Source organism: Penicillium arizonense (genome assembly GCF_001773325.1).
Source record: "Penicillium arizonense strain CBS 141311 chromosome Unknown PENARI_contig002, whole genome shotgun sequence".
Taxonomy (NCBI): Eukaryota; Fungi; Ascomycota; class Eurotiomycetes; order Eurotiales; family Aspergillaceae; genus Penicillium; species Penicillium arizonense.
The window spans coordinates 1,978,741-1,999,834 of record NW_019173279.1 but is presented as its reverse complement, the minus strand read 5'-3'; the positions used below and the strand labels follow the sequence as shown (position 1 = coordinate 1,999,834).

Genomic DNA, 21,094 nt, shown 5'->3' with positions numbered 1-21,094 from the left:
CGTATCAACCTCTCCAGTCGCAACCTCTCTTCCTCTCGGATTATGTGCGCCTGCTCCTCACATCTACAACTCACTGTGGGAGTGAACTACCGGTCCGCGCTGGTCCTCGATACCTCCTAAGGCGCCGCCATGGCGACCCAATTCATGAACGATGCCCTCCACGCCCTGCTTCGTATGTCCCTCTGATCGGCGCTCTTGAACACCGCGCTTGATTTCTATATTAGGATGACTAGCTAACATCTTTGTTCTTCTCTAGGGAGAGCCGCTGAGGACTCCGATCCCGATGGTACGCGTGCCTGAATTTATTCCCCCCCTCTCATCATCCCCTCTCGCCCGCCTGAATGGCGCTTTACAACTTCAGTGATTTAACTATGGGTTTTCATTGCAGATGCCCCCGAGGCAGGGAACAAGGAGATCACAAGCTCCTGGGCGTTGTTTATTATGATCATGTTGTTAATGTTCGCTCTCTTTACGAGCTACATGCTTCAACAGAAGAAGATCCAAGCTGTCCATGAGACGGTTCTGTCGATTTTTGCAGGTATGCATATACTCAAGGCTTCGATGCGCATTATGCAAATCGCAAATTGGACCGGGAATACTGACTGTCGGCAGGGATGTTCGTCGGGTTGATTATTAGATTAACGCAGTCAACCCTTCAAGACAGCGTCGCCTTCGATTACCAATTCTTCTTTAACCTCCTCCTTCCTCCGATTATCCTCGCCTCCGGATACGAACTTCACCAATCTAACTTCTTCCGGCATATCGGCACTATCCTTACATTCGCCTTCGCCGGTACTTTCATCTCGGCGATTGTGCTTGGCCTGGTTCTTTACCTTTGGACACGGATCCCGCTGAACGGCCTGAACATCTCCTTTGTTGAAGCTATTTCGGTGGGCGCAACCCTCTCCGCTACAGATCCTGTTACCATTTTGGCTATTTTCAACCTCTACAAGGTCGAGCCAAAGCTTTACACTATCATTTTCGGCGAGTCGATCTTGAACGATGCGATTGCCATTGTGTTGTTCGAGACAGCGCAGAAGTATGCCGAGAGTGAGGCCGGCTCTTTGACTTTCCTCAATCTCTTTGAGGCTATCGGGCTTTTCTTGCTTGTGTTCTTTGGAAGTATGCTGGTTGGCATGCTGGTTGGAATCGCAACCGCGCTCGGTCTCAAGTACACTCTTGTGCGGCGCATGCCTAAGATCGAGAGCTGTCTTATCATTCTCATTGCCTATGCCAGTTATTTCTTTTCCAATGGCGTGCATCTGTCGGGCATTGTCTCGCTTTTGTTCTGTGGCATTACCCTCAAGCATTATGCTTACTATAATATGTCGCGTCGCACTCAGTTGACCACGAAATACCTGTTCCAGGTTATGGCTCAGCTGTCGGAGAACTTCATCTTCATTTACCTTGGTCTTGACCTTTTCGTTGAGGCTAATCTCCAGTTTAACCCCTTGTTCATCCTGGTATCCGTGTTTGGTATCTGTCTCGCGCGTTACCTCGCAGTGTTCCCGCTTTCCAAGGCTATCAATTGGTTCCTTCGTTATCGGGCACGCCGCCGTGGTGTTGAAGTTGCAGATGAGCTACCATTCGCCTACCAGGCCATGCTCTTCTGGGCTGGACTGCGTGGTGCCGTCGGTGTTGCGCTAGCAGCCGGTCTCTCTGGCGTCAACGCCCCAGCACTTCGAGCCACAGTCCTGGTTGTTGTCGTGTTAACCGTCATCATCTTTGGTGGAACCACAGCACGCATGCTGGAGATCCTGGGCATCCGAACCGGTGTGGTGGAGGAGCTTGACTCGGATGACGAATTCGACATTGAGGTCACCCACGGAGGAACCTATTACAAGCGCTCCGGTACTGGCCTGGGCTACACCCCACGCCGCGCCGACTCGGTCATCCCAATGGATGGCGTGACGCCTGCTGCTCCACGCGCTGGTCTCGGGGAGCGAGCAGACAGCTACTCAAGCGGCAACAACCGCCGCCCAAGTCCACCACATACCCATACGCGCATGTACTCCGCGGCGTACAGCAACAAAGATCAATCCTGGCGTGACCGTTCATCCGCCGCGACTCTACTCGATGGCGACGCTGCCGGCCCAGGCAGTGATGATGAGTTCGGCCTGCCGCCCACCGGCACCAGCCGCTCCAACCGACCCGTCGACCCAGATGAGTTCGAGGTCTCTGATGATGACCTCCCGCCTGCCGCAGACGGAGCCTCGCGTCTTCGACGATCCGCCTCCCAACCCCCGGCTCCTTCGCCGCACGCTCGATCCCCCAATGCAGCCTCTACCAGCGTCTCCCCTTCCCGGCAGGGAACAGGCCTCACTGCTCGCGAGGCACTGCGGGATTTATGGTCTGGTGGTGCGTCGGGCGATCATGCAGCTTGGTTCCGCCAGCTCGACGAGGATTATATCAAACCCACGTTGTTGCTAGACCAGTCAAATTACAAAGGTCCCGGTCCTGGGGCGGTTTGAGTTTTATACCTTAGGATGATGGGTTCTTCTTGCATGTTTCTTCGATCTGGATGTATATTTAGCCTTTCTTGTTTGGGTCTGCATTCTCATGAAGGAACGTTCTTTTTCTTTTTCTTTTCTGGCATTCTCGGTCTTTTTTCACCTTCCGAGGATTGGACTGTAACATAACATACAATGTAGCTTTAAAAAGATAGTATACTAGCGCAATTCATTCAGTCATCCATCTAACTTATAGGAGGATAACACTGGAATCCATCAGAGTTTCGACTCCGCACTTTAGCCTCGACATAAGTTACCCCACATATCCGTAAGTTATCTCAACCTCGGACATTACCTTCCAATCGTACCAAAGACTCATACAATAATTGAAACAATACGACAATCAGGTCAGACCTTAGATCTCTATCTGCACATCAGATAAAAATCCATCACGTAAACAAAGCTGACCCTGGAAGATAAGCAAAGCTTCGCCCCTTTCTCCAACATCCCAACTGCATGGTCTTATCGACCACTCGGAACAACTTAAGCTATCTCTAGCAGGGCAAAATTGTACTGTACTTGCTTGTATGGCGCTATTCTCAATCGGGGTATACTCGCGCCCATACCGTGTTCGTTCAGCCACTCAATTCTCGATTCTCAATATAGATAGAGATAGAATTAGAGATATTGTAGCTTGTGATGTTGAATCCCCGCTCTCGGGATATTACAGAATTTAATTCTGATATCTATCGGACGGCCTGATGGTCTGGACGTGACACTTGTATGTACTGTAGATGAAGTCTATCTTACAAAACTGTATAATTTCCGCTGTTTCTGAGGTTGAACATGTACCTAGTTCACTCGTCACTCTACATACCGTATTTCTCTGTCGGATGGAGCTTTTCTATTTTAGGTAGCTGCTGCTGCTGCTTTATCGCTGGGCTCACTACACTGGAGCCCACTACATGAGACTCGACATGTGATAACATCTCCCTCCCCCTAGGTTGAAATACTCTCTACCATGGCCGTCAATTCATTCAGCTCCGGTCGCTCTGTAAGGTCTGTATGCATACACGCCTCAACAATCCGATCAAAAGGCGGAGTAACAGGCCATTCCACTTCCGAAATCATTGAAAACATTTGCATAAATGATACATTTGATGACAGCGCCAATATCATAGATATCAGATTTTCCAATCCAGTTAGAAGCCAACATATCTTCGAGCACTATCTCGACTGCACTGAGCTGTCCCCAGCGGCTTTCGAGATCAGCGAGAACCCGTGCCTGGCCTCCAGTTGAAAACAGAAGGTTTTCGATGTGAAGGTCAGGGTAGACAATTCCCAATGAATGAAGAACTTTCAGCACGGCGATAATGTGCAAAAAAAGGCCACTGCTTGTACATGGCTATCGAGCAAAAGCGACCAAGGGCAAAATACCGCGGACCGAGGCTTGCTTTCGAAAACAAGCCCACTGGCAGGAGATTTGCTAAACAGCTTGATAATGTGAGGTGAGAGAGGTGTGCCTGGGCCACAGCCTCCTTGACGGGAAATTCGGACCTTTGCACATAGCCATCTCATACGTATGGTTCCAGGCACTATTTTTGCCCATATACACTTGAACTAGAACCAGCAAAGTTAATTGAGCGGCATTATCCCCATGGGATTTCACTATGACGAGTAAGCAAAAGGACAGAACTACCGCAGAAAAAGTCAATACTGGATGGAAGACTGCTAAGGGTTCCTGGTCTCTGAGAGCTTCCAGATCCATTCTCTTTCCTCTGCTTTGTTTGGTTACCGCTGTCGGCTGCATGTCCCCTTTCAGAGCGTGACAAGCCCGGCTTCTGTCGGTCGCCGCGGCCCACCCAACCGGAGAACTGATGGACGGGGGACTCCTATAGAGAAGAGAGAGAAGGAAGGGATATAAACCACCTGCAGGTGAGAACCTAGCGGTGACCACCTGCAGATGACTAGCCTGCTACGTTTTCTAAGCTGCAATTTCGATAGCCGGGAGCTTATTGGAATTGACCGTGATAGTGTCAGCTATATTGGTCGTGCACTAGATAAAATCAGTAAGGGTTTCCAATATCTCAGAACAAAGGTCTAGCGGAGCCGCAGCAGCATAACTCTCTAACCAAAGAGCGCGATGAACAGACTGGTTTTTATCACTCTTCTTTTGGCTTAAAAGAAACTTACAGGTAGCGCTTCTAGACATTGAAGGCTACACCCAATATACCAAATAATAAACATCGAGATCTACACGGAGTTCATATCGCTCATATTATATAGATACCCCTTACCGTCTTAAGAAAAACGCGTAGTATCTGTGTTACCAGTATCTATGGTACATGTACTTCGTGTCTTATTGAGTAAAGAGCGGCAAGGCCGAAGCACTAAAACGGAAAGGGGGCGCTAAGAAGTGGCAGAGGAAATCTGGTATCTAAGTACCAAGATAGGCTAAGCACATACATAGTTCAGGATTGAGTTATCATAAACACGGGTTCAGTTCCGCTTCCGCATTGTGCAGCACTTGTATATGTACATGTACCCCTCAGTTGTCCCAGATAGGCAGATTAGATAGCTGATCGTTTCATGGCCTGTCATATGGAAGGCTGCTAGAAGCTTGTTTGGATTACCCCGTATAAGTATTATTATAAGCCGAGCCGTCGCACGGGTTCTAGCTTTTATCTTTCGTCTTTTTTCTCCCTCTTGCTTATTTAAATTCGATTATATCCTACTGCGGCTCTTTATCGAGGATAGCTCTTGTGTCGGATGAGCATTCCTAACATCTTCATCCGCCCCGCTCCCTTCTTCGACCATTAAGTTTCGTGCTTCCATCTAGTTACCTCAATTATCGCAATTATGGCCGATATACTAGAGAAAGTTATGTCTCACAAGAAAGCTGCTTCGGTGGCTACGGGGCATGACTCGAAGCCGCAGGCCGGGGATACGGAGTTGTTAGGTATGTCATGCCTATTCCCTTGCTGGAGCATATAAATATGACTGAGACTAACTGTTTGATAGCAACACTGGGGTACAAGCAGGAATTGCGACGTCATTATTCGACAGTTGAGATTTTCGCTGTTGCGTTTAGTATTATGGGACTTTTGCCTTCAATTGCTTCGACTCTGTCATTTTCTATGCCTGCCGGTCCGGTCGGTATGGTTTGGGTGAGTAATATGCACCCTATCAATTGCTTTGATTGTTACTTACTGATTTTTAGGGTATGTAATTCCTTTCGAGGGGTATAAGTTCTCTGGTACTAATACATTCTGACAGGGTGGCTGGCTGCAAGTTTCTTCATTTTTATTGTCAGTTTGGCAATGGTATGTTTGCTTCTTCTATACAGCTCTGTAGAATAGCTCAATACTGACAGCATTCAACGTCAGGCCGATATGGCATCTGCAATGCCCACAGCCGGAGGTCTGTATTTCTGGACACATTACTACGCAGCGAAGAAATGAAAGAATCCCCTTAGTTTCCTCGTGGGATATAGCAACACCCTCGGCTTGGTAGGAGGAATCTGCTCCATCGATTGTCAGTCGAATCCTTCTTTTCTTCCAAGTGCGCCTTCCTAACGAAAATCCCAGACGGATTCGCAAACATGCTCCTCTCCATGATCTCTATCGCTCGAGATGGCAACTGGACGGCCACAAGACCAGTCATCTACGGTACATACGTGGCAACAGTCGCCGCGCATGGCTTTATGGCCATCTTTTTTGGGCGAGCAATGCCTAAGATCCAGTCCGCGTGTATATTCCTCAACATCGCTCTAGTCGTCGCTACTGTTATCGCCCTGCCAATCGGAAAGGCACATAACAGTCCACCCGTGAACTCCGGCTCTTATGTCTTCGGTGAGATCCAGAACTATACGACTTGGCCCACGGGCTGGGCATTTATGTTGGCATGGCTGTCCCCTATTTGGACTATTGGTGCGTTTGATTCTTGCGTGCATATGAGTGAAGAGGCTACTCATGCTGCCCGCGCTGTACCATTGGGTATCATTAGTTCGACTGGATTGTGTGGTGTCCTTGGGTTTGTCTCTCTGGCTGTTATTGCTTCTTCGATGAGTAAGGATATCGAGGGTATTTTGGGCTCGAAGTTTGGTCAGCCTATGGCTCAGGTTTGTTCTATCTCTGTTTCTTTCTTCCCAAAGATGAACCCCTAACCGTTCCATTCAGATCTACTATGATGCCCTCGGCAAGAACGGTGCGCTTGGATTCATGGCCTTGACTATGATCGTCCAATTCTTCATGGGGCTTAGTATCGTAAGTCATCACACAACCCAACAATCCACCACTATACCACCCACTAACGAAAGAAAAGGTCCTAGCAGCATCCCGCCAAAGCTGGGCGTTTTCCCGCGACGGCGCCCTCCCTTTCTCCAAATACTTCCGAAAAGTAAGCCAACACAACCTAATGCGCTACCAACCTGTACGAATGGTCTGCGGCGTAGTCGCCGCATCCATAATCATTGGCCTCCTTTCCCTTATCGACAACGCCGCAGCAAACGCTCTGTTCTCCCTCGCTGTAGCTGGTAATGACCTAGCCTGGCTAACGCCTATCCTGTGTCGCTTGCTTTGGGGTAATGAGAGCTTTGTTCCTGGTGAATTCTATACGGGGAAGTATCTCAGCAAGCCTATTGGCTGGGTTGCGGTTATTTATATGATTTTCGCTATTGTGCTCAGTATGATTCCTACTGAGGGGCCTAGTCCTTCGTGTGAGTTTCGATTTTCTTCTTTTGGTTGGTGTGGGAATGGTTTTGCTGACTTGCTTATATAGCTTCGACTATGAACTATACCGTTGTTATTAATGGGTCGCTTTGGGGTTTGGCTTTACTTTATTATTATGTTTATGCGAAGAAGACTTATAAGGGGCCACGGACTACTGTTAGTCCTGAGGATGAGGGCATGGCTACCCATGTAGATATGGAGACTAAATAGGGGGATGCCGAGGGTCACGTATTAACTTTGTTTGGAACAAAGTATAGAATCCATCAATACAGTGCGAACTAGTAGAACGCAGCGGGCATACCAAGTGCATCTTCAAACCACTGATCATCTCCCAGATCCATCGATTGCATCCAAACCATCTGATCTAGATTTGGAATTTGGTGATTGTGGCAGTTTCTCTCAGGATTGGCGTCCTCATTTTGTATATGAGAAGCCATGTTCCACCGTGCTTCAGCCCATGCCCGACATCTGGTTAAAAGCTTGGACAAGTACTTGAGTAAATGGTCGTTACACTGAAGTTCCAGCTCTTTGCTGCTGAGGTCGAGCTTCTGAAGCATACAGTCTATCGTCGATACTAGGTGGACTGTGTTTCTCACTGCTTGACAGTCCCATTCGGGTTTTGGTGTGTCGATAGGTATTTCAAAAGCGTGATACTCAAAATCATCTGTGACCAAAAGTGGAAGGGCTGGCCGACAAGTTTCGAACAAGGGATTCGGTAGAAATTGTCCAGCCAGGATTTAATATTTTCAACTGACTGCCTGCTGCATTCAAAATTAGGCAACCTTTCGGGTCAGAACGCAAAGTTGTAACTGAGCTCTAGGGACCCAAGTGCGGCTGGCCTTGAGATGCATGAGGCTCCCTCAGCAGTTGTTCGTATGCGCGAACCCAACGGAAGAAGGCACGATGAAGTACTATGGTTAACTCACCCGAGGAATCACAGAGTATCTCGGTCATCTCGATGTCGATGCTTGTCACTGCTGGTCACTGCTGGTCACTGTTCGAATACAGAGCTGTTGTAAGCGTCTACGTGGATACGTAGACCGTCATCAGGAAGAAGAGAAAGATGATAATATTGCTCTGTCTTCCTGGTAGTGCCCGCGACCACGAGACCTAACGTCATGTGGCCCTCTCTATGCTCTGTCCATCTGTCCCTCTGTCATCTCTCGCCGTCGAAAGAGGCCCATCGTCCTCGTGTGGCCTTCCTCAGCGCCTGGCTAACAGACGCTGCCCCATCTCCCGTAGCTCCGTCTTCTGCGCGCCGTCAGGCATGTCTTGGATCGTGCTGTTGATCATGTCCACTTTGGTGAGGTTTAATGCGTCCATGACCTCTCCTCGTCGGGTAGGTTCTCTTTTGACCGTATCTATCACAGGTTAGATCGTAGATGGTATCGGTATCAAGCGTGCACGCAATATGTCCCTATGCTCTAGTGTAAGGTTGCCCTCGTAGCTGGTGAGCGATGATGAGAAATTCTTTTAGGGGTTTCTCGTTAATGCTCTGTTGCAACATTGATGACAAGCTTCTGCCGGTACCAGATGACCCGTGATGTAGCTATGATCGGTCGTGCTTGCCCGCTTAGGCTCACAGCTCTCCATCTGTCCGTACAGTAAAGCGGAGTCTGCGGCTGAAACCCGGACTCAATTCAGGTTCACCTGCAGGGAACTACATCTTGGGATGATGCCACCTCCGTGTCTGGTTTGGTCAGAATACAGGCGAATGGCCAAAGAAAAGGGTAGAATGTAGGTAAAATATGATACAGTTCATTAAGCGTTTATGCTTCACTGGAATGATAGCTAGACAACAATGAGGTAATAGCGTCACAGGATAGCCATACACTACTAGGACGCCTTAGATCGAGAAAAGACTCAGAAATAGAACCCCACTTCGTTAATGGCCAGCTGGGTCGCTGGATTGCATTCAACACGGTCATGCCCGGTATCGATCTCACAAAACCTCATGTTCTATCTGCAGACGCTATCCAAAGCAATGAATCTATTCCGGGATCTCAAGGACGTAGCGACCAGCAATCTTGCCTTGCTCTGTAGAACTGATCAGCATATGCAGTACATTATAGTAGGGATCGCGAAAACATACCCATGAGCTCGAACACCTCCGGCAATTCCTTCAGAGGAACAGTCTTGTATGGAGCCTTGATCAAACCACGCACAAAGAAGTCAACAGCCTCGACACCATCTTGGCGGTTACCGACGTAGCTGCCCTTGATGTTGATCATCTTGACAACGGTGGTGAAAACGGGAGCCTTGAGGAATGCATTGGCGGGCATACCGATAGCAACGATCGAGCCACGGGGACGGGCATACTCGACAGCCTGCTGGAAAGGCTTCTCAGAGACAGCAAGTAGGAGTACAGCATGGGCACCCAGGCCTCCAGGAGTAGCGGCCTTAACGTCTTCTACGAGGTCCTTGGACTTGGTGAAATCGATGTAAGCCTAGACAAAATATTAGAGCAAGCTTACACCAAAGCAGAACAAAGAATGATATCATACCTCAGCACCGAGCTGCTCACACATACCTCGCTTCTCATCTCCACCATCAATAGCAATAACGCGCAATCCCATAGCCTTGGCATACTGCTGAGCCAACGAGCCAAGACCACCCCCAGCACCGACAATAGCAACAGTCTGGCCAGGCTTCGCACCAGACTCCTTAAGCCCCTTGTAAACAGTAACACCGGCACAGAGAATAGGTGCAACAGCATCAAGGGCGACCTCCTTTGGCAACTTGGACACATGCGCCGCCTTACCAATAGCATACTGCTGGAAGGTGCCGTCAACCGTGTATCCAGAGAGCTCAGCATCAGGACACAGAGGTTCATCAGAGGTCTTGCAGAACTCGCATGCCAAGCACGATCCATTCAACCATTTGATACCCGCGTGGTCGCCGATCTCGATGCCCTTGGCCAATTCACCTTTGGCGACGACGATACCGGCGCCTTCGTGGCCGCCTACTAGGGGTTGCTTAAGGGGTAGGGGCCAGTCGCCTTTCATGGCGTGTAGGTCTGTGTGGCAGACGCCGCTGTAGCGGACTTTGATGAGAACTTCATCTGGGCCGGGCTTTGGAACAGGAATTTGTTTGTACACTGATGGTCCGCCCTTTTGTTCGATCACTTGGGCCCACTGCATGTCGGGGATGGAGGGGGACATGTTGGTGGTTGGTGGTTGTCCACGGGTTGATTGAGTGTAGATGTAGGTGTAGGGTGATGACGTGAAAATTAGATGTGACGGAAGTAGAAGTGGAAATAGAAATGGGAGTAGAAGTGTGTAATGTATGAAGTAAGGATGTTTGTAACAATTGTAAAAGACAATGTTGTACAGAGAAGGGAAAGAGAAGTTGTTCTTATACAGCGTGCCAATGTATGACAAGCCACATTGCCTGACCATGACCATGTTATTTTCCCGGCTTCACAGCGTCCGATGGAGTGATCCGGTTTTCCAAGAAATACACTGATTCAGTACCTGTCTGTCCCTCTGTGGGTATCATCTACCTACCTAGTCCATCCGCATCCGGTTGTATACGCAGCTCCCTTCCTCCCCGGTCATGCCCAGCCACCTAGACTTCGCACGGCAGAGCTTTAACGGGGATTGACAGGGTCAAGTACTCCACATTATCGGCCGGAGGGAAAAGAAACAGCTACTCCATGCCACAGACCCCGGTCTCACCTGCAGCCCACAGGAACCCAGTGCAGCGCCTACGGCGGCCCCTCATTTGATACAAGAGAAACCTAATCTAGAAAGAGAGCCGAAAGGACGACGTTTGGATGTGATTTGACTGCGCCGGATCCGATTGACCTGCTTCTTACCCCCACGTTGTGCTGATGGGGAGTGGAGGACGTCACCACCGGGCATAAGTACGAGGATCGCCAGGACTGTGTTTCATACTCAAGAGGCAGGCTGGAGCTCTGTTTTGCGGGATTATAAAGGAGAATATAATCAAGGGGCATCTGATGATAGATATACTCCTAATGCCTCAGTGCGCGAACACCTTGGGGGAATCGCGATCTTATGACTGTGGATCCGATCTGGGGAGATGCCATGCAGACATGTCGGACTCGGGGGATCCAAGTTGAATCGTGTTAGTTTCTATAAATTAGTCTATATCTACCTAGTGTTTTAACTTGGTGTGATTGTAACTGTTAAGTAGAAATTGTGCATGCCATCTGCCTCATTCCGGGGCGGCAGCTGTTCCATGTATATATAGTCAGAATATATTAGCTAAAATTTGTTTCTAAATATTTATTTCTAGAGTAATAGCTTCAGTGTCCTTGTAATCTACCAAATTGGACTATATTGGGGCAATGAATGGACTAAAATTGGGTATTTGGCGCGGTCTAATAATCGCGCAAAATGATAAGACACCCGAATCTCACGATCACATTTCTCGGAGGCAGATTCGGAGGAGGCAACTCCTAATTAGCCAAATCATTACCTCCGTTAGCACCTGAACCGAATTCACATGGTCAAATCGTCGTAGTTCTGTGCATTACCACCACCTCCTCTCCACATCCAAGCTTCAGTGTGTTTGTATGGACTCGGAACTGAGATCGGAGCAGTGGGAGTCGACGAAAAGCATCAAAAAAAGAAGACCTAAGAAAAACCAAGACGGTGCATCTACATAGAAAAGCAATACAACTGAATACTCAAGCAGTAGAGGCTCGTGGTAAACACCGGATCTAAGCCCCGGCTGATACCCCAGACGAAGCGATTCAGAAGGAACAGAGTAACTCCCCTTTCTCCCCTCCCTTCATCTCATCTCCCAACTTCACACTTTGTCAACTTCATTTCAACTTTCTCAACTTTCTCAATTTTCCTGTTTCCTCCCACTTCCTCTAACCCCCCTCGCCCGCTCCTCCCTGCATCTCGCCTAGGCCTAGCCGCGCATTCTCTTTCTTGGGCTCCACGGAAACTTCCTCTCCTGCATCTTCCCACCACAAACGAACCCATCCGCCCATCAGGTATTTCTGTCTTGCTTACTTTCTCCATCCCTTTCTTTCATCTACCAACACTCCGAAACCACACCTACACCTATGAACCAAACCCACTGACGTCGCGTCCACGCTAGGCCCCCGAACCCCCTTGACTGGTGTCTCTGGCACCCAGGGTCTCTCCCAAGTGCCTCAATTCCTTCGACCTCAGGTCCTCCCAAGTGACCAAGTCTTCGACGCGCTCAACCCGCACCGGGGACCGCGGCCATCATGACGGGCGCTCCGCCGTATAACGCCCAGTCCCCGACTCAGCAGCATCGGTACGCTGCCTACAGCTCGCCCAACAAGAACCATCCTTATTATCCAAACAATGAACAACCGCCGCAGCAGTACCACCAGCACCCGCCGCAGACACCTCCCGCATTCGGTCCGTCGTCCGTCGCGCGAAGCCCTCACTTTTCGCACGCGTCCTCGCCAATGCCCTCTGCGCTGCCGCCGCCCTTGAATGGAACTGCGCCACCGCATCCCCCTCATCCGGAATCTTCGTCGCAATACCAGGGTCATCCAGCTGGGGGGCAACTTCCACCGCCGCGCCCTTATGGGGCCTCCGTGCTTCCCGGCAACGGCATCTCATCTTACGGCACATCGCACGGCCATCCATCCAGCCGCCCAGAAGGACACTCGCAATCCCCTACCAGAGAATCCGAGTCTCCATACCGCGTGAGAGGCAATGGTGTTTCGTATGGGCATTCGATGATGCGAGAGCCGAGACCTGTTTCGCCCCCCCAGGAAACGGTACGAATCGTCCCAGTTACTCCATTAGCCTGTGATTTACTGAACTTTTCTCCACTTAGAAACCTGCTAGAGCTGCCGACCCGATGTCTTTCGCCAGCATCCTGTCCGGACCGACAGACGAGCAGCCTGCGAGAAAGCCGTCCCCTCCGCCTGCCCCCATGTCCGTCCCCGCGCCTCACACTCCCTCCATTTATGAGCACAGACACATGGACAACCTCCATGCGTCAGGAAACATGTACCCTAGACCTGAAAAAAGGGTCATGGAACCCTACATGGATGGCCCCAGAGGACCACACGCCCCTAACGGGTTCGCCAAACCCGAATCGGAATTGCTTAGTATGGTCCCTCGTGCACCACCTCGGAAGCCATTCCCGCCTGGCGTGGACTTGGAGCAAGTGAACCGCGCTGCGGCTGAGATCGATCAAGCCGAAAAGAGCGACGTTGAAGACCCTAGCTTCGATGCGGAACTCGGACGGTATCGGGAGAAAAGCTACAAACGGTCCCTAGATAGCAGCCGTGCAGAGCAAATCCGGAGAAAGGTAAGCATTCAGACACATATCTTCTTTTTACCGTTATACTAATGTGTTATTAGCGCCGCCGCAACGAATTCCTGCTCGACCTCGGCAGATCCTTCGAAAAGCAGTCCATTCTTGGCAACGAACGATTCCGAGCGCTCAACGAAGGTGCCGTCATGGCCGAAGTTCAACAGAAAGAGGTTCAGGACGAGAAGGAGCGCAAGAAGGACATGCAGCGGAAGCGCCGTCGTGAAAACACAGTGCGCCAGGAAATGCAGAAGAAGCTGGAGGCCGAGCGCAAGGCAAGCAAGGCCCTAGAGCCTGGCGAGAAAGCCAAGTTCCTGCGCGAAGCCGAGCGAGCGCAAAAGAAGATCCGAACCACGAAGCGCGCCCTGGAGGGTGGCAACGCTCAGGATGAGCTCGGCGAGATCAATCCCTTGGCTCCTAACCTTGAAGGCGGGACCATCAGTCAATTCCATATTGGCCGGTCCTCTCCCAGTCGGCGTAGGTCAGGCCGTGCTGGCCCTAGTACTCGTCCAAAGAAGTCCAAGGAGCAGAAAGAGCGCGAAAAGCAACTTGCCGAGGATGCCTGGATGGACGGTTACGGTGACGATCTATACCTCACCCCCAGGAGGGACGCCGGAGCCTCGAAGGAGGGTACTCCGATGTCCCAACTGCATTACGACAGCAAGGGCTACAACCAGATCTATGAGCAAATTTGGCGTGATATCGCGCGCAAGGATATTCCCAAGGTCTATCGTATCAAGACCACTTCTCTGTCCACCCGGCAAGAGAACTTGCGCAAGACGGCACAGCTAGCCAGCAAGCAATCCCGCAAATGGCAAGAGCGCACGAACAAGAGCACCAAGGACACCCAGGCCCGTGCTAAGCGAACCATGCGTGAAATGATGTCATTCTGGAAGCGTAACGAGCGTGAGGAACGAGACTTGCGTCGCGTGGCCGAGAGGCAGGAACTTGAGTCGGCCAAGAAAGCAGAGGCGGACCGTGAAGCCAACCGACAGAAGAGGAAGCTCAACTTCCTTATCTCGCAGACCGAGCTGTACTCCCATTTCATTGGGCGTAAGATCAAAACCGATGAGGCACAGGGAGACGGCGCTGTCGCACCTACTGGCGAGACTGTTCAACCAGGCAAGCCATCTGCACACACGATCAATCTCCCTAACAGTGTAGCCAATCCCAACGCCAAAACCACTGCCTTCGAGGATCTCGACTTCGATGCCGAAGACGAAACGGCGCTTCAGCAAGCCGCCATGGCAAATGCACAGAACGCCGTGCAGCAAGCTCAGGACCGTGCTCGCGCCTTCAACCAGGAGGGTGATAATATGGCTGCCTTCGATGATGGCGAGATGAACTTCCAGAACCCGACTAGTCTGGGTGACATTGAAATCTCTCAACCCACCATGTTGAATGCCCAATTGAAGGAGTATCAATTGAAGGGTCTCAACTGGCTTGTCAACTTGTACGAGCAGGGTATCAACGGTATCCTGGCTGATGAAATGGGTCTCGGTAAAACCATCCAGTCCATCTCAGTCATGGCTTACTTGGCCGAATTCCACAACATCTGGGGTCCATTCCTGGTCATTGCACCTGCATCAACTCTTCACAACTGGCAGCAGGAGATTACTCGCTTCGTACCGAACATCAAAGTTCTGCCATACTGGGGTAATGCTAAGGACCGTAAGATCTTGCGAAAGTTCTGGGATCGCAAGCACATCACCTACAACCGGGATTCGGAATTCCACGTTCTAGTAACCTCGTACCAGCTTGTCGTTCTTGATGCCCAGTACTTCCAGAAGGTGAAGTGGCAGTACATGATTCTGGACGAAGCTCAAGCTATAAAGTCTTCTCAAAGTTCGCGATGGAAGAACTTGCTGGGTTTCAGCTGCCGCAACCGTCTTCTGTTAACTGGTACGCCAATCCAGAACAACATGCAAGAATTGTGGGCACTGCTTCACTTCATTATGCCTACTCTATTTGATTCCCACGATGAGTTCAGCGAATGGTTCTCCAAGGACATTGAGTCCCATGCTCAGAGTAACACCAAGCTCAACGAGGATCAGCTCAAGCGTCTTCACATGATCTTGAAGCCTTTCATGTTGCGTCGTGTGAAGAAGAATGTCCAGCAAGAACTTGGTGACAAGGTTGAGAAGGACATCTTCTGTGACCTGACTTACCGCCAGCGCGCCCTGTATGCCAACCTTCGCAACCGTGTTAGCATCATCGACCTTATTGAAAAGGCTGCTACCGGTGACGACACTGACAGCAGCACCTTGATGAACTTGGTTATGCAGTTCCGAAAAGTTTGTAACCACCCCGATCTTTTCGAGCGTGCAGAGACCAAGTCTCCATTCTCTGCTGCATACTTCGCGGAAACTGCTTCTTTCGTTCGCGAGGGAAGCTTTGTTGATGTACGCTATTCGACTAAGAACTTGATCGATTACGAGCTGCCTCGTCTGTTGTGCAGTTCTACTGGCCGGCTGGATATTCCTGGCTCTGATAACCCTCGTGCCGGTTTCCAAACAAAGTATCTCTCGCAACTGATGAACGTCTGGACACCCGAAAACATCCAGAAGAGCGCCAAAGAGAACGGTGCGTTCTCGTTTCTGCGTTTCGTCGACACTTCTGCGGGAGAAGCCAGCGAGCTGTCACGCCTTGGTCCCTACGAGCGCGCTGCTCGTCGTCGTGGCAAGTTAAACCGACTGTCGCGCTTGCATGTTGTCTACGACGAAGGCGAAGATAAGGAGAACTCGGTGCTCTCTCATTCTATGTTGAATATTGTTGAACGGAATGATCGCAGTGCTGTACAAGATATTGCTGTTGAGGGTCGGATGCGAGACTTGATGACCGTCTCCCGTTCGGCGTTCGAAGGCCAAGGCCTACACCTAATTGAGCCATGCGCTGCTCCTAATGCATCAGCGCCCCCTATCACCGTGACCTCGTCTGGTCAACAAGCATTGAGAGAATTCAACGACGCTCTGTTCAATGCATCTGTCCGACAAGCGCTGTCTGCCCACTCAAGCAGGCAACTCGAGGAGCAGATCCTCGCCCAAAAGTTGGACCCTACGCCTTACTCTCACCCACCTATGCTGCCGGCACCGCTCTCACTCAAGGGACGTTACAACCACATCGAGGTTCCCTCGATGCGTCGCTTCGTGACGGACTCGGGCAAGCTGGCGAAGTTGGACGAGCTATTGCGTGAGCTCAAGCCTGGTGGCCACCGTGTGCTTCTGTACTTCCAGATGACGCGCATGATTGATTTAATGGAAGAGTACCTGACATACCGAAACTACAAGTACTGTCGACTGGACGGAAGCACCAAGCTGGAAGACCGTCGTGACACTGTCGCCGATTTCCAAACAAACCCGGAGATCTTTGTCTTCTTGCTGTCGACTCGTGCTGGTGGTCTTGGTATCAACTTGACTGCCGCGGACACTGTCATCTTCTACGATTCCGATTGGAACCCTACCATCGATTCACAGGCCATGGACCGTGCTCATCGTCTGGGTCAAACCCGCCAGGTTACCGTCTACCGTCTTATCACCCGTGGCACCATCGAAGAACGTATTCGCAAGCGAGCCCTGCAAAAGGAAGAGGTGCAGCGCGTCGTCATTACCGGTGGTGCCACTGGCGGTGTCGACTTCAACACCCGTGCTCGCGAGAACCGCACCAAGGATATTGCCCTGTGGCTCGCCGACGACGACGAAGCCGAACTCATCGAACAAAAGGAGAAGGAGGCCATGGAACGTGGCGAGACCCTCGGTGCCAAGGGCGGAAAGAAGGCTGCCGCGAAGCGCAAGCGAGACCTTACACTTGACGATATGTATCATGAAGGTGAGAACACCCAATCCTGATTTGGAAACTGCATACTAACCAGTCGACTTATAGGTGAGGGTAACTTTGACGATGCTAGTGCAAAGCCTTCCGGGGCTGCCACACCTGCAGAAGAGTCCCTCGACACGCCATCAGCAACACCAGCAAAGCGCGGCCGCGGCCGTGGTCCGGGCAAGGGCACTTCAAAACGCGCCAAGACCACAAAGGAGCGCCTGCGCCTGATTGATGGCGACGGCGGCCTCGATTAATCCAAAAAAAAAAAAAACCAACGACTGTCAATTAATGCAAACCGGGACTGGCGTTCATCTCAAGGCTATTGTATCTGTTTCTGTTTTCCATGTTTGTCTCTATGTTTTACTTTACCTTTTTTTCCCGTTGTCTTTACCGGCTATTACCATTCTTTCCCACTTGTTTCCTATATCACCTTTTTTTTTCGCCTTCTTCCTTTCTTATCTTCTCTTCTCTTTCTCAATTGGCAGACATGTGAACATGTGAAAACCTGCTCTGTATTATCATACAACCCCTTGACTTTGACGTTGGCTATGTTCCGGACTGGCGAATGTTGGATTATGGACATTTGAGTTTTTTGAAAGACTGAACTGAACTGCACTCGTGTGACGGTTCAAGCGCAAATGGATACTGGATTCGATTATCTATGTGGCAAGGAAGGAAAGACATTCACTTGATAGACCTGACTTGATCCTTGCTTGGTGTGTTGTGTATGGCTTTATGGACATGGTTTGTTGTGTCTAGGTGTGATCGGCCTCGGTGTGGTTTGATCTTGTTAAAGGGGCCTCTTTTTTTCTTTCTACATTGTTCTTTTTTCACTTTTTTTCACTTTTCCTCGTTTGTGAGGCTCAAAAGGGCGTCGAAGTTCTAGTTTGGTTATGAGTGTCAATGTATTGATTCGATGTACTTCGTATACTCTTGGTTTCCCTAAATTTGTTGTTCTTTCAAGTTCTTTGTGTCGGCTTAACGCTGCCCGTAGTTATGTCTGCATTGATTGATTCAACTCAGTGGAATTATCTTGGGGAATTTGAGTGTATGGGGTCGATTGGTAGGGCCGCCATATCTTGGATATTTGGACGGCTACTCGAAGTACTGCCAGTGACAACAATACAATTAAAGATATACGCGCTTTGAAAGAGTAGATCGTATGTAGAGACTGGCTACATACTTCATGAGTGGGACCGTATACACATTTGTAACCTTCGTTGCGGCACATCTCTATATACTCAGCTAGCTACATAGCTTGAAACGAATTTATCTTTACTTGTGCTTAGGAATTATCGCCTTGTTCTCCCGCAACCTTGGACAATCATCGCCGGTAGGCTGGTAATACGTTCGACAGAGATCTGCTAGGGCTTCTCAGTTTATCCGGGTTTCGAATCACAGTCGCAGTGTATCCTAGGAAACTATGCCACAGTTTCGGATATTCCTTGGCGGTATCTTTGTCCTTTCCTTTGGCAGTTACGCACTTCTGCGAGCTGCAGAACAGAGAAGATTGACAGAACTCATCCTTATTGTCAGGACATGGCCGGCCTTCCTTGGACAAACACTTGCCCAGGACACACTCTCTTTGGCCTCTGTATCCATAGCTCGGGCAGGAATATTCGGCGAAAAGTGATTGCTATTGCAATGTATAGACTCATACATTCACATCTGAGCTTTAACACCCAGCAATGCCTCAGCATTCTTAAAAGCAAACTTCTCCAAATCCTCCCCAGCAATCAACCCACTCTTCTTAACCCTCTCGAAAAACTCCAACCCCTTCTCATTCATCGAGAAAGGATAATCAACACTATACAAAACCTTGTCAATACTAGTAGTCTGCAAAAGACAAGCGTAAGGCGGCAGCGCAAACATCCCACTGGTAGTAATCCAAATATTCGCATCCCAAACCTCCTTAAAAGACCTCTCCCTCCCCCACCGCGCAGAAACAAGCATAACCCTCTCCAACTGAAACGGCAACATCTCACCCATATGCCCAATAACAATCTTCAACCGCGGAAACCGATCAAACAATCCACTAGCATAAAGCCGCAAAATATGCCCCGCCGTCTCAGAATGCCACCCCCACCCAAAAGCACTCAACGCCACAGCAACAGAGTCATCGTAATTGCCCTTGTAGTACTCCACCGTCTCCTCAGTCGCCCACGACGGATGGATGTAGATGGGCACGTCAAGTTCCTGCGCTTTCTCGAATATCACCCAGAATCTCTCGTCGTCGTAGAATGTTCCGTTGATATGGTTGTCTACTAAGGCGCCCACGAACCCGAGTTCGCGCGTGCATCGCTCCAGTTCGGCCGCTGCCGCGGGGGCATCGCTCATGGGTAAGAGGGCGAAGCCTGCGAGGCGGGTTGGGTTCTTGGAGATTGAGGCGGCGAGGTCGTTGTTTACCTCTTTGCAGAGGGGTGCTGAGTGGGTTCCTGGGGCGTGGGAGAGGACTTGGAGGGCGATTTGGCCGTTGTCTAGGTCTTGAATTCTTTCTGAGCTGATGCTATCTAGTTTACGGGTTATGTGAGGTGGGAACTGGGCGAATTCGTCGCGTGTGCTTGCTGCGCGGACTTTGGGGGAGAGGTAGTGTTCTTCGAGGGTGATGAAGGGCGGCATGGTGGTTTGTCGGTGATTGTTGGGAATGGCAATGAATGAAGAAGTTCGTTATAGTTTGAAGTATACCAAAAAAGGGATTGAGACCGTTCAACATTGAATTGAGGTCGGGTGCTCTTAAATATGTTGGATATCATGTCGGTGAGGTCGGTCTTTAGGGTTGCCCGTCCGAGCTCCGAGCCCTAAATCCGAGACTATAAACTATCGAGTTGGTCGTTGCGACTCAGATCATCTCACGTCAGACGGTAGGCTTATCAGATTTTATTAGTCAAATAAAATTACTCTTTCGCTACGTCAGGGATGATTTTATCATGACCACCCCGATTGAAGTCTAAGTAGGAGCCTGGGTATGTTGAAAGAAATTCCTGTGCACGGGTTGCTGTATATTGATGTTTTTTCCCGCTTCAGTCTTTAGAAGTTCGGGCTGACTTAGTATAGTCAGGCTGAGAAGTGAGGTTAACTATCGTGTGATGTCTGGTCCGGAATGACAAAAATGACACAGCTGATTAGGATCCCTCATCGAGGCAATCATGGGTTACCGCTACCTTTTGCTCTCTAATTGACTGAATGGTTGAGATGGCAAAAGTCTTCCAAAAAGGTGCTGTCTCTTGTACTGCCTGGAGATTCAACCAGGTGATGGCCTATTGGTTGTCTGGGTTTCCACGCGGGACCAGGGGGAGGGTGGGCGTATAAGCGTGGCTGTGGCCGACTACAAATGCCACTCGGGAACGTGGGGCATAAGGTTAAAGGTGGATGTGAATAGAATCAAGGCCAGTCAGGATGATCAGGGCATGGTACAGCGTGGACTTGATACTGGTTAATAAAAGACAAAAGCCTACGGAGGATGGACGTGGTAATGGGTCAAAAGCACGGAGTCATCCAAGAATTTCAAAAGGTACGTAGGAAGTCAGAAGTGCGTGCAAGAATGCGGAGTCAATCCAAGAGACCGAAGACAATTAGACTGGAAGAGCCTCGCAGACGGCATGGCCAAACACCATGGTAGGAAAATGCCCTCACCAAGCAGGCATTTAGCTTCCAGATGGGGGTGTGAATGATATTGAGCATCAGGAATCTTGCTGAGACTAAGTGAGGGGAATGAAAAGCAAGAAAACTGCTCATATCATCAAAGTTAACGAATAGAGTAATAACTCTCGCCCCGTTTGGCCCAGCGGTATAAGTCGTGATGCACCCGAGGAGACGTCT

The 21,094-nt window shown here is 50.0% G+C and overlaps 5 protein-coding genes across 5 annotated transcripts; 3 read left to right on the top strand and 2 right to left on the bottom strand.

The window, feature by feature from the left end:
- Positions 1–129: 129 nt before the first annotated feature.
- Positions 130–2,471, top strand: PENARI_c002G03293 (bifunctional K:H/Na:H antiporter NHX1; the record flags this gene model as incomplete). The annotated part of the gene is made up of 4 exons (XM_022627355.1): positions 130–172; positions 257–286; positions 389–538; positions 613–2,471. The coding sequence occupies 4 exons, from the start codon at positions 130–132 to the stop codon at positions 2,469–2,471; spliced, it is 2,082 nt and encodes a 693-aa protein (XP_022492454.1).
- Positions 2,472–5,309: 2,838 nt separating this feature from the next.
- On the top strand, positions 5,310–7,390 carry PENARI_c002G12479 (putative GABA permease; the record flags this gene model as incomplete). The annotated part of the gene is made up of 8 exons (XM_022627992.1): positions 5,310–5,409; positions 5,472–5,606; positions 5,727–5,773; positions 5,837–5,870; positions 6,038–6,570; positions 6,629–6,715; positions 6,774–7,167; positions 7,230–7,390. 8 exons carry the CDS (start codon positions 5,310–5,312, stop codon positions 7,388–7,390), a joined length of 1,491 nt encoding a protein of 496 aa, XP_022492361.1.
- A 1,780-nt stretch (positions 7,391–9,170) lies between these two features.
- PENARI_c002G08666 (zinc-dependent alcohol dehydrogenase) lies at positions 9,171–10,341 on the bottom strand (the record flags this gene model as incomplete). Its single annotated transcript, XM_022627738.1, has 3 exons — positions 9,171–9,217; positions 9,273–9,627; positions 9,685–10,341. 3 exons carry the CDS (start codon positions 10,339–10,341, stop codon positions 9,171–9,173), a joined length of 1,059 nt encoding a protein of 352 aa, XP_022492814.1.
- Positions 10,342–12,389: 2,048 nt separating this feature from the next.
- ino80 (chromatin-remodeling ATPase INO80) lies at positions 12,390–17,529 on the top strand (the record flags this gene model as incomplete). Its single annotated transcript, XM_022627441.1, has 4 exons — positions 12,390–12,914; positions 12,974–13,453; positions 13,507–17,281; positions 17,336–17,529. 4 exons carry the CDS (start codon positions 12,390–12,392, stop codon positions 17,527–17,529), a joined length of 4,974 nt encoding a protein of 1,657 aa, XP_022492706.1.
- Positions 17,530–18,937: 1,408 nt separating this feature from the next.
- Positions 18,938–19,894, bottom strand: PENARI_c002G09423 (amidohydrolase family protein; the record flags this gene model as incomplete). The annotated part of the gene is made up of 1 exon (XM_022627791.1): positions 18,938–19,894. One exon carries the CDS (start codon positions 19,892–19,894, stop codon positions 18,938–18,940), a length of 957 nt encoding a protein of 318 aa, XP_022492191.1.
- Between the last annotated feature and the right edge of the window lie 1,200 nt (positions 19,895–21,094).